Genomic DNA, 14,504 nt, shown 5'->3' with positions numbered 1-14,504 from the left:
AAACAAAATATATTTAATGAAATGTAAATTTAATTTTGCATTCTTAAACTTTATACATTGAATGATTGAAACATGTATAAATTTTCATCCATTTAGATCATTTGACTTGAACTCCACTTTTAAAAATTTAGAAAATAAAAAAATAATGTTCAAGAAATAAGACCTAGTTTCTACCAAACATAAGATAAAGAGTAAGAAATTAAGTCTAGTTGGATTCTACATTTGACTATGCAACATGTACATATGAACATGATTTAATAACATTAATTGCTTGAAATCCAGAGTAGCTAATATATAGAGAATTTGAGTCAAGTATTAGTTTCAAAAAAATTATAATTAAGTAATAAATAATGTTGAATATACTCAATTTCATTAGTGTTTAATATATATATTTTATAAATTCACTATTTAATTCTTTTAAGTATGTAAATAAGAATAAATCTACCCATATATATGAACACGTATAAATGAATCCATACACGTAAATAAAAATTGATAAATGCATACATATATAAATAAAAAAACATATGGAATCCATGTACATGTAAATAAAAGATTCAAGATAAGATACACATGATTCAATCCACAATTAATGTTTAATATAAAAAAATTGAAAAAATAAAGTGTAATATAATATACTTGAAAATAAATTATTGAATCCACAATTAATGATTAATAAAACAACTTGTTTAATTAAATCTAAAAAATATAAATAGTTTTAAAAAAACCTTCAAATTGGAAAAAATAATTTAAAATAACATAATTGAAAATAAATAATTGAAGCATAATTATTGAATAATAAAATAAAGTTTAAAAAAATCTAAAAAATATTTAATTTCCCAAAGCCATCAAATATTGTAAATTAAGCATGATTGAAAAAAATAATTTAAATAACATACTTGGTAAGGGTAGACCCCTTTGAAAAAAATCTCAAATCTTCACCCCTTTATAAAATTAGAAATAATCGCCCCTTTATAATCTTCCTCCTCGTTAAAAAATGCCACTTTATTTCAGAATTAAAATGATTTAATTCAAAAGTCACTTTTATTATTTTCACACTTGATTGAAGTTGATTTTTTTATTGGAAATAAAACATTGTTTATATGGGGTTGAAGCGACCGGTCGCGTTGGCCTCCATAGTTCCGTCCGGAAGCATTTTGACCGAAAATAGTTCTGGCCTGAATACTTCTGATCGAATCATTTCTGGTCAGAACACTTCCGATCGAAACTATCTATGTGGAATGCCAAGTGGCAGCCACATCAACAAAAATGCCGATTTTCTGAAACTTGTGACTTCTACAAAAAAATTCAATAGGTAAATTAAATTTATTAAAAAAACTCAAAATACCATTTTGTAGAGATCGAAGTCACGATTCTATTCATATAATTTTTATAATGTTTTGATTATATTTAATATATAAAAAATTAAAAATACTACAAGTAGGTATTCTTTTGTTCGATAAGAGATTGGTTTGAAAAACAAAAACGAATATCGAATAACTTCAAAAAAAATTGAAAAAAATATGGTTTACTATAGGAGAGAGTCTTCTCCAAAAGGGTATTTTTTCTTTTTTTGATTATCATAAATTGAATAGACAAATTATGGCGGGAGACAAAAATTGTCAAATTCTGGTATATTCGACTTCCAAATGCTATAACAAAGAAAATATACATCAATTTTTTTTTTTGGTTGATAAACTGTATATATATGTCATCTATAACGGATATCAAAATTGGAAAAAAATAAGTTGATTTATATTTTCTTTTGTAGTGGGAACTAAACCCCTTGTTTTTTAGCAATAAAAAAATGGACTTTAAAGTTACAAAAAACATATAAACTATTGACAAAAAAAATTCAAAAAATAGTAGACTTAAACTTCACCAATTATGGTGGTATGTTTAGTTAGCAAGAAAACTAACATAAACATATACATAGTTTCATGAATATGAAAAGGGTTCTTTTAATTAAACCTATAAGAAGAGATAGCCCTAAATTTACATCATTGGTTAAAATTGGAACACTACAAAGTAAAAACACACACACACACACACATATTTAATAGTATTTTAGTTATGATAACAAAAATTTAATAACTATGTATATCGCATTGTATGTATGTAGGCAAATTTAGAAATAACATATTTTTATGCAACATGAAATTATGGTTTTCATGTTATATTTCAATGATGAATGTGGTTTACAAATATCATATTGCAAGAGATGTAGATATGTAGTGCCAACTTGAAGATGCTTAGATAGTTCATCAATGTGTAGAGGATACGTGTTGATGATCTATGTATTTCAAAGGACAATAGCAGAAAACTTGGATGAAATTGATAGTCTATTGCATTGTCAAAATGATGTTGCCCATGTTCCTTTTTATGAATCATTCAAATTTGAAAAGTGAATGCATTCATTTTGGTTGTTGATTTGTTGAGTTTGAAATTTGAATTAGTTCAACTTGTATTTGATCGTTTGAATATGTAGTTGTGACTTTTTTTTATGAATATTATGATGACCTAAGTGAATTATGAATTATAGTATTTGATGTCTTGTAGGGGAGTCTTCCACCATTTATTAATGGAGACCTATAGTAAATGGAGTTGATCTATGTGGATGTGAGAGGAAGTATAGGAGACTGCATTCTACAAGTCGTCAAGCTGAGAGGAGTTTGAATTGATGACAAATTGTGAACCAATAATTGTACATGAAAATGTGTAAATACAAATTATTTAGAGTTTTGCACCCTATACAGCTGTTGGGTTATTGTAAACATAAAAGATCTGAAGAAATTACAAATGTGGGTATTTTGGAGCAATGTGTCCTTTTAGAAGTACAATTGCATGTATAATTAATCACATGAAATGGTCGACTATGCATTCCCAAATGAAGATGTATTAGCGTATTTACAAAATTTTACTAGACTTTTTAAATTTTTATATTGGTTGTAAGGTTAAAATTATATGAAAGTTGATGAGCAACAGAAGAATGGTTATTGTCACATGCCGCAACTGGGACTTTTCTCCTATCCTTTCATTAAAATAGTTAATTTTGATAAATTTGTGAGAGAACAGATTGATCAAGTTTTTATTTAAATAAATTTGAGATCAACACCATTTATAAGCAGAATCCTCCAGAATGAATCACTCTATTATGAGCAGGTCCATTGAAGTAATTAAGACTCAAGTACATCCGGGCGTGCGTAATTAAGACTCAAGTACATCTGGGCGTGCATAATTTTGAAGTCTGATCTACCGGTAGCATTTCACACGCCGTCGCTGCTTCCCACGAATATTATATGGTTCTGATATAGAGAAGCTAGAGACACTAAACCATCTCACCTCTTGCTAAGGTGCCCACTGAAAAAGTGGCACAGATTCTCTTGCCAAGTGGCCCACTAACAAAAATGGCTTCCCTGCTTCCCACGAATATTGTCTTCTACTCTTAACAGCAGCTACTCTTAGCTTATAAATAGATCGCTTCCCTCACATTCCAAGTATAGTCTCATATTGCACTGCTTTCTCAAACTGCCTGCAACTTTCAGCATGTCGGCAGGGAAAAGATTTGAACTCAACAACATTTATATTAACGACCCCGCAGAATTCCGCATAATGAAACATCCGGATGTGCATAATTTTGAAGTCTGATCTACCGATAGAATTTCAAACGCTGTCCCTGCTTCCCACGAATATTATATGGTTCTGATATAGAGAAGCTAGAGACACTAAACCATCTCACCTCTTGCTAAGTTGCCCACTGAAAAAGTGGCACAGATTCTCTTGCCAAGTAGCCCACTAACAAAAATGGCTTCCCTGCTTCCCACGAATATTGGCTTCTACTCTTAACAGCAGCTACTCTTAGCTTATAAATAGATCGCTTCCCTCACATTCCAAGCATAGTCTCATATTGCATTTCTTTCTCAAACTGCCTGCAACTTTCAGCATGTCAGCAGGGAAGATGGTGGATATGAAATCACTGCGGAATGGCCAGAGGGCTGATGGTCCAGCAACCATCTTGGCTATCGTAACTGCTACTCCTCCCAACGCAATTGAGCAGAGCTCTTACCCTGACTATTACTTCCGTATCATCAACAGCGACCACATGACCGACCTGAAGGAGAAGTTCAGGAGAATATGTAAGCCCATATAACACATTCATAGAGTTTATTTAGTGATATTTAGATTGCTACGTTTTAATGATTATGGGACGTTCATGTTGCAGGCGTGAAGTCGACGATAAAGAAGAGGTATATGTATCTCACAGAAGAGATACTCAAGGAAAATCCCAATGTGTGCGCTTACATGGCGCCCTCATTGGATGCTCGGCAGGACATGGCGGTGGTGGAGGTGCCGAGGCTGGGAAAAGAGGCGGCTGTCAAGGCCATTAAGGAGTGGGGTCAGCCCAAGTCTAAGATCACCCATCTAATTTTCTGCTCCTCTAGCGGAATCGACATGCCTGGCGCTGACTATCAACTCTGCAAGCTTCTCGGCCTCCCCTCTGTTGGAAGTGGAAACACTCTGAGAGGGGGGGTGAATCAGAGTGTTACAAATTTTAACAAGATATACTTTAATGAACTCGACAATTTTAATTCACAAAATGCACAGATGACTGAGACTTAACACCTTGATGAAATACATTAATGAAGCATGAAATAAACAATAGAATCAACTGAAACACTTGATTCAGACTTTTCAAAAATAAGAATGATATTGAATCTTTTACACAAACATGAAACATCTAAATGAGTACTTCAAATATTGCATTACATAAACTCAACAAAACAGAGTATGAAATAAAGAGAGCTAAAGATATGACGTATCAGAGCATAAACTAGTAAAACAAAATGAGACAAGACAATGCACATAACACCATAGTTTTCATGAGTGGAAAACCCTCCTGGGGTAGAAAAACCACTCGGTAAGATCCCTTATATTAATTCAAAGAGCACCAACTCAGTTCACAAGATTTAGAAACCACAAGGCTTCAAGGAGCACCAACCCCTCTTCTTATCCAATAAATATTTCAACTCGAGCTACAGCCACTGGTGATTTTATGCATGCATTTAAATCTTGTAGTCACAAAACCATCAGGGATTGGAGCGAGAATATTTTACCAGTCTATACAAATGATTCATTCTAAAAATTTTGCAATAATATTCTTCAAGGATGAAATCAACACTATCAGAGAGAAAAATTCAATCTCTGAACAAAATAATTTCAAACAATAAAACCTCATGTACTCTGCAACAAAAACAGAGTATTGATTCTCAAAAACCCTCAACTATCTCTGGTAAACTACAGCACTTCTTCTTTTTAACAAATGCTATCACTTTATTCACACTCCTCTCGCTGTATTTCTCTTCAAAAATTGTTCTGTATAAAACTGTTTTTATACCCAAAACAAAAACAAATCTTCATGAGAAACTCTCGAAGTAGAGTTTCTAAACCCACGTTAGGGTTAGACAAAAAAAACTGTTTTACAATACACAGTTACATCAACTATTTTTTTTCTTTTTTAAAAAACAGCTCTTCTTCAACTGACAGAAGATAAAACACAAAAAAAACTCTTTCATTTTTTCATTTCCGAAAAACGGAAAGAACAGAAAAAATATTTACCATAACTGATTCGAAAACCACCAGAGAGTAAAAAAAGTGCTTTCTTCATATCGTTCTTTAATCTGCTCTTGTGAAAAAGATAGTAAAGATGTAGATAATACCTGTCATTGAAGACCACAAAAACACCTGTAGAAATGCGGCAGCAGAATCCACATAAAAACTCCATATTATTCCAAAGAACAGAGTCAAGAATTCTATCAACAGAAAACTTGCACTGAACTGGTAAACATATCAAAAACCCATGAGCAAACTCTAAGAAACGTTCCGCATTCACAGCATAAGACACAGTGGTAGCTAGGGTTTGAAGAATGTAGAAAGGAATGTGAACATAATCAAACTTCTCTTTTCCAAGCTTAACCAAGACTTAGCATCCGTAAATGAAAAAGGAAACTCATTTGAAATCCATATCACATTGCCCACCACGTGGATCATACTTTCCAAGTGACATAAGCGCTCAGTCAAATAACATACTCATTCACCTTTTACTGCCACGCAACCACCCATAATGCCAGATAGGAGTCAAACTTAACCATGATTAAGATTAGCCACGATGTACACTTTTTGGCATCAAGGTCAAAACGGGGTCAACAAACTCCCCCTTTGTCCTTGATGACAAAAACCATACCAACAATGACCTAAAAGGAATAGGCAATCTGGAAAACTGTAATCATCAAATATATATCATAGAAAGATCAAGTGTCAAGCAAAAAATGACACAATATGCTACCCATAAGACCTGTTAATAAGAATATGTCACAGTAATATGTCACGTTATAGCCACTGCCAAAAAAAACTATTAAGATATGATGGTTTGACTATCAAGAACCAAAAACAGTCTGTCAAGAATACCAATATCAATCTGCCAAGATATGTCACTGAAGTATTAAGCTTATGTCCAAAAGAAAGTGCCAAAACTTGAAGATACCAGAACCTGTGATGCAATGATACCAAAAGCCAAAACCTGAAGATACCAATACCTATGATGCAATGATAACCTGTGATGCAATGATACCAAACCAAAAACCTGTAGAGGCCAATGTAAGATACAAAGAATATGCCAATACAAAAACTATAACATCAAAACCTGTATAGCACCAATCCCAAAATCTGAGCTGAGCAAACAATTGTCCCAAAATCTGAGCTGAATACAAAAACTGTAACATCAAAACTTGTATAGCATCACATCAAAACCTGTATAGCACCAATCCCAAAATCTAAGCTGAGCAAACAATTGTATAGAGTACCAGATGACAATTTTCTCCCCCTTTTTGTCTCAAGGACAAAGGAACAGAACAACACAGTGCTGCTCAGAAGAGAGCTATGCTCCCCCTTAATATGTGCAGGAACTAAGAAGAGAAGACTGAGAGAAGACTCCCAACCTATCGTGAAGCCTCTCAAATGTGTCTTTAGATAAAGCTTTTGTAAATATATCAGCAACTTGGGCTTGTGAAGGAACAAACAATAATTGAAACTCATTAGCCAACACCTGATCTTGAAGAAAATGGAGTTTAATGGCAACATGTTTAGTGCGAGAGTGCATAATAGGATTTTTTGAAAGATTAATCGCACTAGTATTGTCACAATAGATTGAAATGGGCTTAATAGTAGAAATGCCCATATCAGTAAGTTGATGAGACATCCATATCAGTAATTTGATGAGACATCCATATCAGTTGTGTGCAACATGCAGTGGCTGCTATATATTCTGACTCTGCGGTGGACAGAGTGACACAATCTTGCTTTTTACTGTGCCAAGCAACAAGACAATCACCAAGAAAGAAGACAGCTCCACTAGTGCTTTTACGATCATCTAGACAACCGGCCCAATCAGAATCAGTGAAGCCAACAAGAGTGAAGTCATTATTACGGGGATACCAAAGACCATAATCTAGTGTGCCTTGAACATATCTAAAGATTCGTTTTACAGCATTCAAATGAGATTGTTTAGGTGCAGATTGAAAGCGAGAGACTAGACATACTGCAAACATTAAATCTGGTCGAGATGCAGTTAAATATAATAGACTTCTTATCATTGACCTGTACTCGGATTGATTTACTACAGGTGAGTCATCAGATTTGGTCAATTTACAGCCTATTTCCATTGGAGTGCTGACTGGTTTACAATCTGCCATATTAAATTTTCTAATCATCTCTTTGGCATATTTGGTTTGTGACAAGAAGATACCTTGCTGAAGTTGTAACACTTGAAGACCAAGAAAGAAATTCAGTTCCCCAAACATAGACATTTCAAACTCAGATTCCATGATTTTAGAGAACTTTTTGGATAAAGAGTCATTATTACAGCCAAAAATGATATCATCTACATATATCACAACCACTAGGACATCATTACCTTCTAGTGAATCCATTTGCTCTAAGATGATTATCCAGTCTAGAGTACCAAGCTCTTGGAGCCTATTTAAGGCCATAGAGTGCTTTCTTTAATCTGTATACACAATCAGATTTGTCTGCAACTTCAAAACCTTCCGGCTGTTCCATATAAACTTCTTCATCAAGATAACCATTCAGAAAGGCAGTTTTGACATCCATCTGGTAAACTTTAAATTTTTTATAGCAAGAGTATGCAAGAAAAATTCTGATTGATTCTAATCTAGCTACTGGTGCGAATGTTTCTCCAAAATCTATTCCTTCCTGCTGAGCATAACCTTTACAAACAAAACGAGCTTTATTTCTAACAACCTTCCCAGATTCATCAAGCTTATTTCTAAAGATCTATTTGCCTCCTATCACATTCTTATCATCTGGCCTAGGTACTAACTCCCAAGTTTGATTTTTCTCTATTTGACTGATTTCATCTTTCATTGCATTTAACCAACATTCATCAGATAAAGCATCAGAAACATTTTTGGGTTCGAAATCAGTTACCAAACAAAAATGTTCAGCCAGTTGAGCTTGTTCAGTTGTTTTTGCCCTTCTTCTAGTCAAAATACCTGCATCTATATTGCCAATGACTTGACTTTGAGGATGTCTCTTTGTTATAATTTTTGAGGGTGTATAATGGAGAATACCTGTCTCTGCATTTGAATTCTCTGTATTTTCTTCATCAGAACTTGATGAACATATTTCATTTTTCTTTTCTGTTTCTGCAGGTTTAGGAACTTGATCAACCTTTGTTAAAGTAATTTCCTCTTCCTCAATATCCTGCAAATCATTACTTAACAAAAATTGTTCATCAAACCTTACATTTATTGTTTCAACAATTTTATTCAGTCTATTATTGAAACATCTATAGGCTTTGCTATGAGTAGAGTATCCAAGAAAGATACCCTCATCAGTTTTAGCCTCAAAATTTCCTAGATTTTCTTCATCTCTTTTTAGATAACATTTGGCACCAAAAATTTTGAAATATTTGATAGAAGCAGCTTTTCCATACCAAAGTTCATAAGGAGTAAAGGTAGATTTTACCCTGATTTGAACACGATTCAAAATGTAAACAGCTGTGTGTACAGCTTCTTTCCAATACCTGTCTGGTAGATTTGCCTCATTAAGCACTGTGCGAGCCATTTCTTTGACTGTTCTATTTTTTCTCTCAACTACTCCATTTTGTTGAGGTGTACGAGTAGCAGCATATTGTCTCTTAATACCATGTCTTTCACAGTAATCAATGAATTCTTGTGAAGTGAATTCACCACCCTTGTCTGATCTTAAGCATTTTAATTTTAGATCAGATTCTCGTTCAACCATTTTTCTGAAAATCTTAAATCTATCAAATGCTTCGGATTTGTGTTTAAGGAAAGTTACCCATACCATTCTGGTATAGTCATCAACAAAAAGCATAAAATATTTTTCACCATTTATTGACTGTGTCCTTGTAGGACCACATAAGTCTGTGTGTACAAGCTGTAATGGTCTAGTAGAAGAATGTTCTTTAGATTTGAAAGACACTTTTGTTTGCTTTCCTTTCAAACACGCTTTACAAACTGAATTGAATGGTTTATTCAAAATAGGCAAACCTCTAACATTCTGATTTTTACTGATTCTAACCAGATTGTCAAAATTTATATGTCCTAGGCATTTATGCCATAGCCAATTTTCTTCTATTTGACCCATAAGACAAATGCCTTCATTATTCTCATAGTCAGTGGAATCAAGCAGACTGTAGACATTGCCAATTGTTCTCAAACCAGCAGCAACAGTTTTACCAGATTTATTTTTGATAGTACAATCTTGAGAGCTAACAAATACACTGTAACCACTATCACAAATTTGACTGACACTCAATAAATTGTGCTTTAACCCTTCAACAAAGTACACATCATGAATAGGAGTATCATCATTTAGCAGTAATGTACCTTTACCTCGTACATAAGCTCCTGAATTATCCCCAAAGCGTACAAAGCCACCATTAAAGTCTTCAAGATGCAGAAATTTATTTCTATCTCCTGTCATATGGTGTGAACAGCCACTGTCCAACACCCATAAAGATTTCTTATTTGAGAAAAATGCAGTTTGCACTATCATTGATTGCTCAATACCAGATACAAACTTAGGTTTCCATATTTTATTAGGGCTTGCCTTTGTTTTGCACTGTATAGTAGTATGCCCAAAAGTGTTACACTTATTACACTTTACTGTGTTTGGAAAGTCATATCCTTGATTGTAACCAAACATAGGAGATCTTTGTTGCAGAAATCTGCAAGTATTAACCTTATGACCAAACCTATTGCAATAGAAACAGTATCCATGAAAAAAGCCAAACCTAAAAGGTTTTGTTCTGTTATAAGTCTGAAATGATTTTCTAGTTGCGGGCTTAGTGTTCTGTCTTGATGACTCAGCTTTATCAAACCCTAAACCAGCCAAATCTTTATGCAACTTTTGCTTGCTCAAGATATCATTTAGATGTATTGTACTTTCATACTGTTCAATTTGTTTTTGAAGTTTTGTGGACTGTTGTTCTAATGTTTCAATTTTCTTTTCTCTTTCTTCAAGAAGGGACTTCAAGTTTGAAGTCACTAAATTTGCATCATTCAACTCGACTTGTAAAATCTGATTTGAATTTTCATGTGAAGCTACAAGTTTCTTTAACCTCTTTATTTCTTTTAAAGCACAAAGCAATTCTCCTTCAAGATCAATTTCTCCTTGATCTAAATCTTCAAATTCATTTTTTGTTTTGCTAGTTACATCTTCTAATTCTACCATAAATAGAGTTTCATCACCTTCACAGGGTGAATCATCTGATTCATTTCCAGAGTCTTCTTTAGTAAAAAGACTCTTCTTTTTCTTGAAGGTATTAAATCTCCTTTTAGGATTCCACATTTTGTTTTTGTAGAATTTTTCTGGTTTTTCCTCTTCACTGTTTTGATCACTTAGAGGACATTGAGCAGCAAAGTGTCCAGCTTTGCCACAATTAAAGCACTTAAAAGGTAATTTGCCCTTATATTTCTTTTTTAGTTTTCTAACAAAAAGGGCTTCTATAGCATCTGAAAGTTCAGATTCACTATCAAGTTCTTCTTTCTTTTCTACTTTAAAAGCTGTTTCTTTTGAAGAAGGATTATTACCTATCCTCATTTCATAGGCAGTAAGAATGCTTTGAAGGTTATCAAGTGTCATGGTAGAAAAACTTTTCTTTTCTTCTAAGGTTGAAACCTTAGTTTCAAACTTGGGTAACAAGGTTCTAATCACTTTATTGACAACTTCTTTTTCTTCAACCTCTTCACCAAGACCCTTTCTCGAATTTACTATTTCATCAACTCTAAGAAAATAGCTTGCTACTGTTTCATCTTCTTTCATTCTTAAAGATTCAAACTGATTTTTGAGTGTAAGGATTTTAGACTCCTTAACCTTAGCATCCCCTTGATAAATGGTTTCAAGTTTTTTCCAAATATCATAAGCAGAAGAACAATGCATGACTTTAACAAAAACATCTTTAGTGAGACCACATAAGAGAGCATGCTTAGCTCTGGCATTTAACTCATACTTGGTTTTATCATCAGGATCAGTAGGAATAATAGAAGGAACTGTATATTTTGTGGTCACAATATTCCACACATTAAGATCAACTGAAATGAGATAAGTTTCCATCCTAATCTTCCAGAACACATAATCAGTTCCATCAAAAAGAGGAGCTCTTGAAAGTGAAGCACCTTCCTGAGTTTGAGCCATAAAAAAAACTTCCAAGTGACCAGGAACAATCCCTAGGACAGACCTATATGAGGGACCCTATGCTCTGATACCACTTGTTGGAAGTGGAAACACTCTGAGAGGGGGGGGGTGAATCAGAGTGTTACAAATTTTAACAAGATATACTTTAATGAACTTGACAATTTTAATTCACAAAATGCACAGATGACTGAGACTTAACACCTTGATGAAATACATTAATGAAGCATGAAATAAACAATAGAATCAACTGAAACACTTGATTCAGACTTTTCAAAAATAAGAATGATATTGAATCTTTTACACAAACATGAAACATCTAAATGAGTACTTCAAATATTGCATTACATAAACTCAACAAAATAGAGTATGAAATAAAGAGAGCTAAAGATATGACGTATCAGAGCATAAACTAGTAAAACAAAATGAGACAAGACAATGCACATAACACCATAGTTTTCATGAGTGGAAAACCCTCCTGGGGTAGAAAAACCACTCGGTAAGATCCCTTATATTAATTCAAAGAGCACCAACTCAGTTCACAAGATTTAGAAACCACAAGGCTTCAAGGAGCACCAACCCCTCTTCTTATCCAATAAATATTTCAACTCGAGCTACAGCCACTGGTGATTTTATGCATGCATTTAAATCTTGCAGTCACAAAACCATCAGGGATTGGAGCGAGAATATTTTACCAGTCTATACAGATGATTCATTCTAAAAATTTTGCAATAATATTCTTCAAGGATGAAATCAACACTATCAGAGAGAAAAATTCAATCTCTGAACAAAATAATTTCAAACAATAAAACCTCATGTACTCTGCAACAAAAACAGAGTATTGATTCTCAAAAACCCTCGACTATCTCTGGTAAACTACAGCACTTCTTCTTTTTAACAAATGCTATCACTTTATTCACACTCCTCTCGCTGTATTTCTCTTCAAAAACTATTCTGTATAAAACTGTTTTTATACCCAAAACAAAAACAAATCTTCATGAGAAACTCTCGAAGTAGAGTTTCTAAACCCACGTTAGGGTTAGACAAAAAAAACTGTTTTACAATACACAGTTACATCAACTATTTTTTTTCTTTTTTAAAAAACAGCTCTTCTTCAACTGACAGAAGATAAAACACAAAAAAAACTCTTTCATTTTTTCATTTCCGAAAAACGGAAAGAACAGAAAAAATATTTACCATAACTGATTCGAAAACCACCAGAGAGTAAAAAAAATGCTTTCTTCATATCGTTCTTTAATCTGCTCTTGTGAAAAAGATAGTAAAGATGTAGATAATACCTGTCATTGAAGACCACAAAAACACCTGTAGAAATGCGGCAGCAGAATCCACATAAAAACTCCATATTATTCCAAAGAACAGAGTCAAGAATTCTATCAACAGAAAACTTGCACTGAACTGGTAAACATATCAAAAACCCATGAGCAAACTCTAAGAAACGTTCCGCATTCACAGCATAAGACACAGTGGTAGCTAGGGTTTGAAGAATGTAGAAAGGAATGTGAACATAATCAAACTTCTCTTTTCCAAGCTTAACCAAGACTTAGCATCCGTAAATGAAAAAGGAAACTCATTTGAAATCCATATCACATTGCCCACCACGTGGATCATACTTTCCAAGTGACATAAGCGCTCAGTCAAATAACATACTCATTCACCTTTTACTGCCACGCAACCACCCATAATGCCAGATAAGAGTCAAACTTAACCATGATTAAGATTAGCCACGATGTACACTTTTTGGCATCAAGGTCAAAACGGGGTCAACACCCTCCTCTGTGAAGAGAGTGATGTTGTATGAACAAAGCTGCTTTGCCGGAGGTACGGTTCTGAGAGTAGCCAAGGACCTCGCCGAGAACAACCGTGGAGCCCGAGTTCTGGTCGTCTGCAGCGAGATCACGACCATCACTTTTCGTGGCCCATCCGACACTCATTTCGCTAATCTGATCGGGCAGGCCCTTTTTGGCGACGGCGCGGCAGCGGTTATCATTGGAGCAGATCCCATGTATCAAATAGAGAAGCCCTGTTTCCAGCTCCTCTGGACTGCTCAGATAATTATCCCCGACAGCGAAGGCGCTATCGAGGGTCACTTTAAGGAGGTCGGGCTCAACTTCCACCTTAGGCAGGACGTGCCGGGGCTGATCTCGAACAATATCGAAAAGGCTCTGGTAGAAGCCTTCCAGCAGTTTAACATCTCGGACTGGAACGAACTCTTCTGGATTGCACACCCGGGTGGGCGGGCAATTCTTGATCAAGTGGAGGCCAAACTCCAATTGGATCCTGAAAGAATGAGGGCTACTAGACACGTATTGAGTGAGTATGGCAGCATGTCAAGCGCCTGCGTGCTCTTCATATTGAATGAAATGAGGAACTCGTCCGCAGAAAAGGGATGTATGACAACGGGAGGAGGATTGGAGATGGGTGTGCTCTTTGGATTCGGCCCCGGAATCACCGTGGAGGCCGTGGTTCTCAAGAGCGTTCCTATCTTGTTATAAAGAAACCCTTTCGTCCTTTGAATAATCACGACTGCGTCTTTCCTTCATCAAATTCATATCCCGTGTTGATTCTAATATTGTTTTCAGTTGTAATTTGACCACGATACCCGCGTTCTCAATCGCAGGTCGTGTCCTACTTTGTATTCAATCATATAACGAATAAAAGGGTACTAGGGGCACGTAAGCTTTATTTTTCAGCAATTAATTATACATTCTGTGAACCTGAAAAGAGATTGAAATTATTTTTATTTTCAC

The 14,504-nt window shown here is 34.6% G+C and overlaps 1 protein-coding gene across 1 annotated transcript; it reads left to right on the top strand.

The window, feature by feature from the left end:
* Nucleotides 1–3,943: 3,943 nt before the first annotated feature.
* LOC131047078 (chalcone synthase-like) lies at nt 3,944–14,249 on the top strand. The gene is made up of 3 exons (XM_057980906.2): nt 3,944–4,136; nt 4,223–4,500; nt 13,506–14,249. The coding sequence occupies exons 1-3, from the start codon at nt 3,944–3,946 to the stop codon at nt 14,247–14,249; spliced, it is 1,215 nt and encodes a 404-aa protein (XP_057836889.2).
* The last annotated feature ends 255 nt before the right edge of the window (nt 14,250–14,504 follow it).

This window comes from Cryptomeria japonica, chromosome 1 (genome assembly GCF_030272615.1).
Source record: "Cryptomeria japonica chromosome 1, Sugi_1.0, whole genome shotgun sequence".
NCBI classification, from domain to species: domain Eukaryota; kingdom Viridiplantae; phylum Streptophyta; class Pinopsida; order Cupressales; family Cupressaceae; genus Cryptomeria; species Cryptomeria japonica.
The sequence above is the reverse complement of the archived record's forward strand: the minus strand, read 5'-3'. Positions and strand labels throughout refer to the sequence as shown.

Coding starts and splice junctions, on each gene's coding strand:
- LOC131047078 (XM_057980906.2), top strand. CDS start 3,944: ATGTCAGCAGGGAAGATGGTGGATATGAAATCACTGCGGAATGGCCAG. Junction 4,137..4,222: donor GGAGAAGTTCAGGAGAATAT/GTAAGCCCATAT, acceptor TTCATGTTGCAG/GCGTGAAGTCGACGATAAAG. Junction 4,501..13,505: donor AGCTTCTCGGCCTCCCCTCT/GTTGGAAGTGGA, acceptor TTTGGCATCAAG/GTCAAAACGGGGTCAACACC.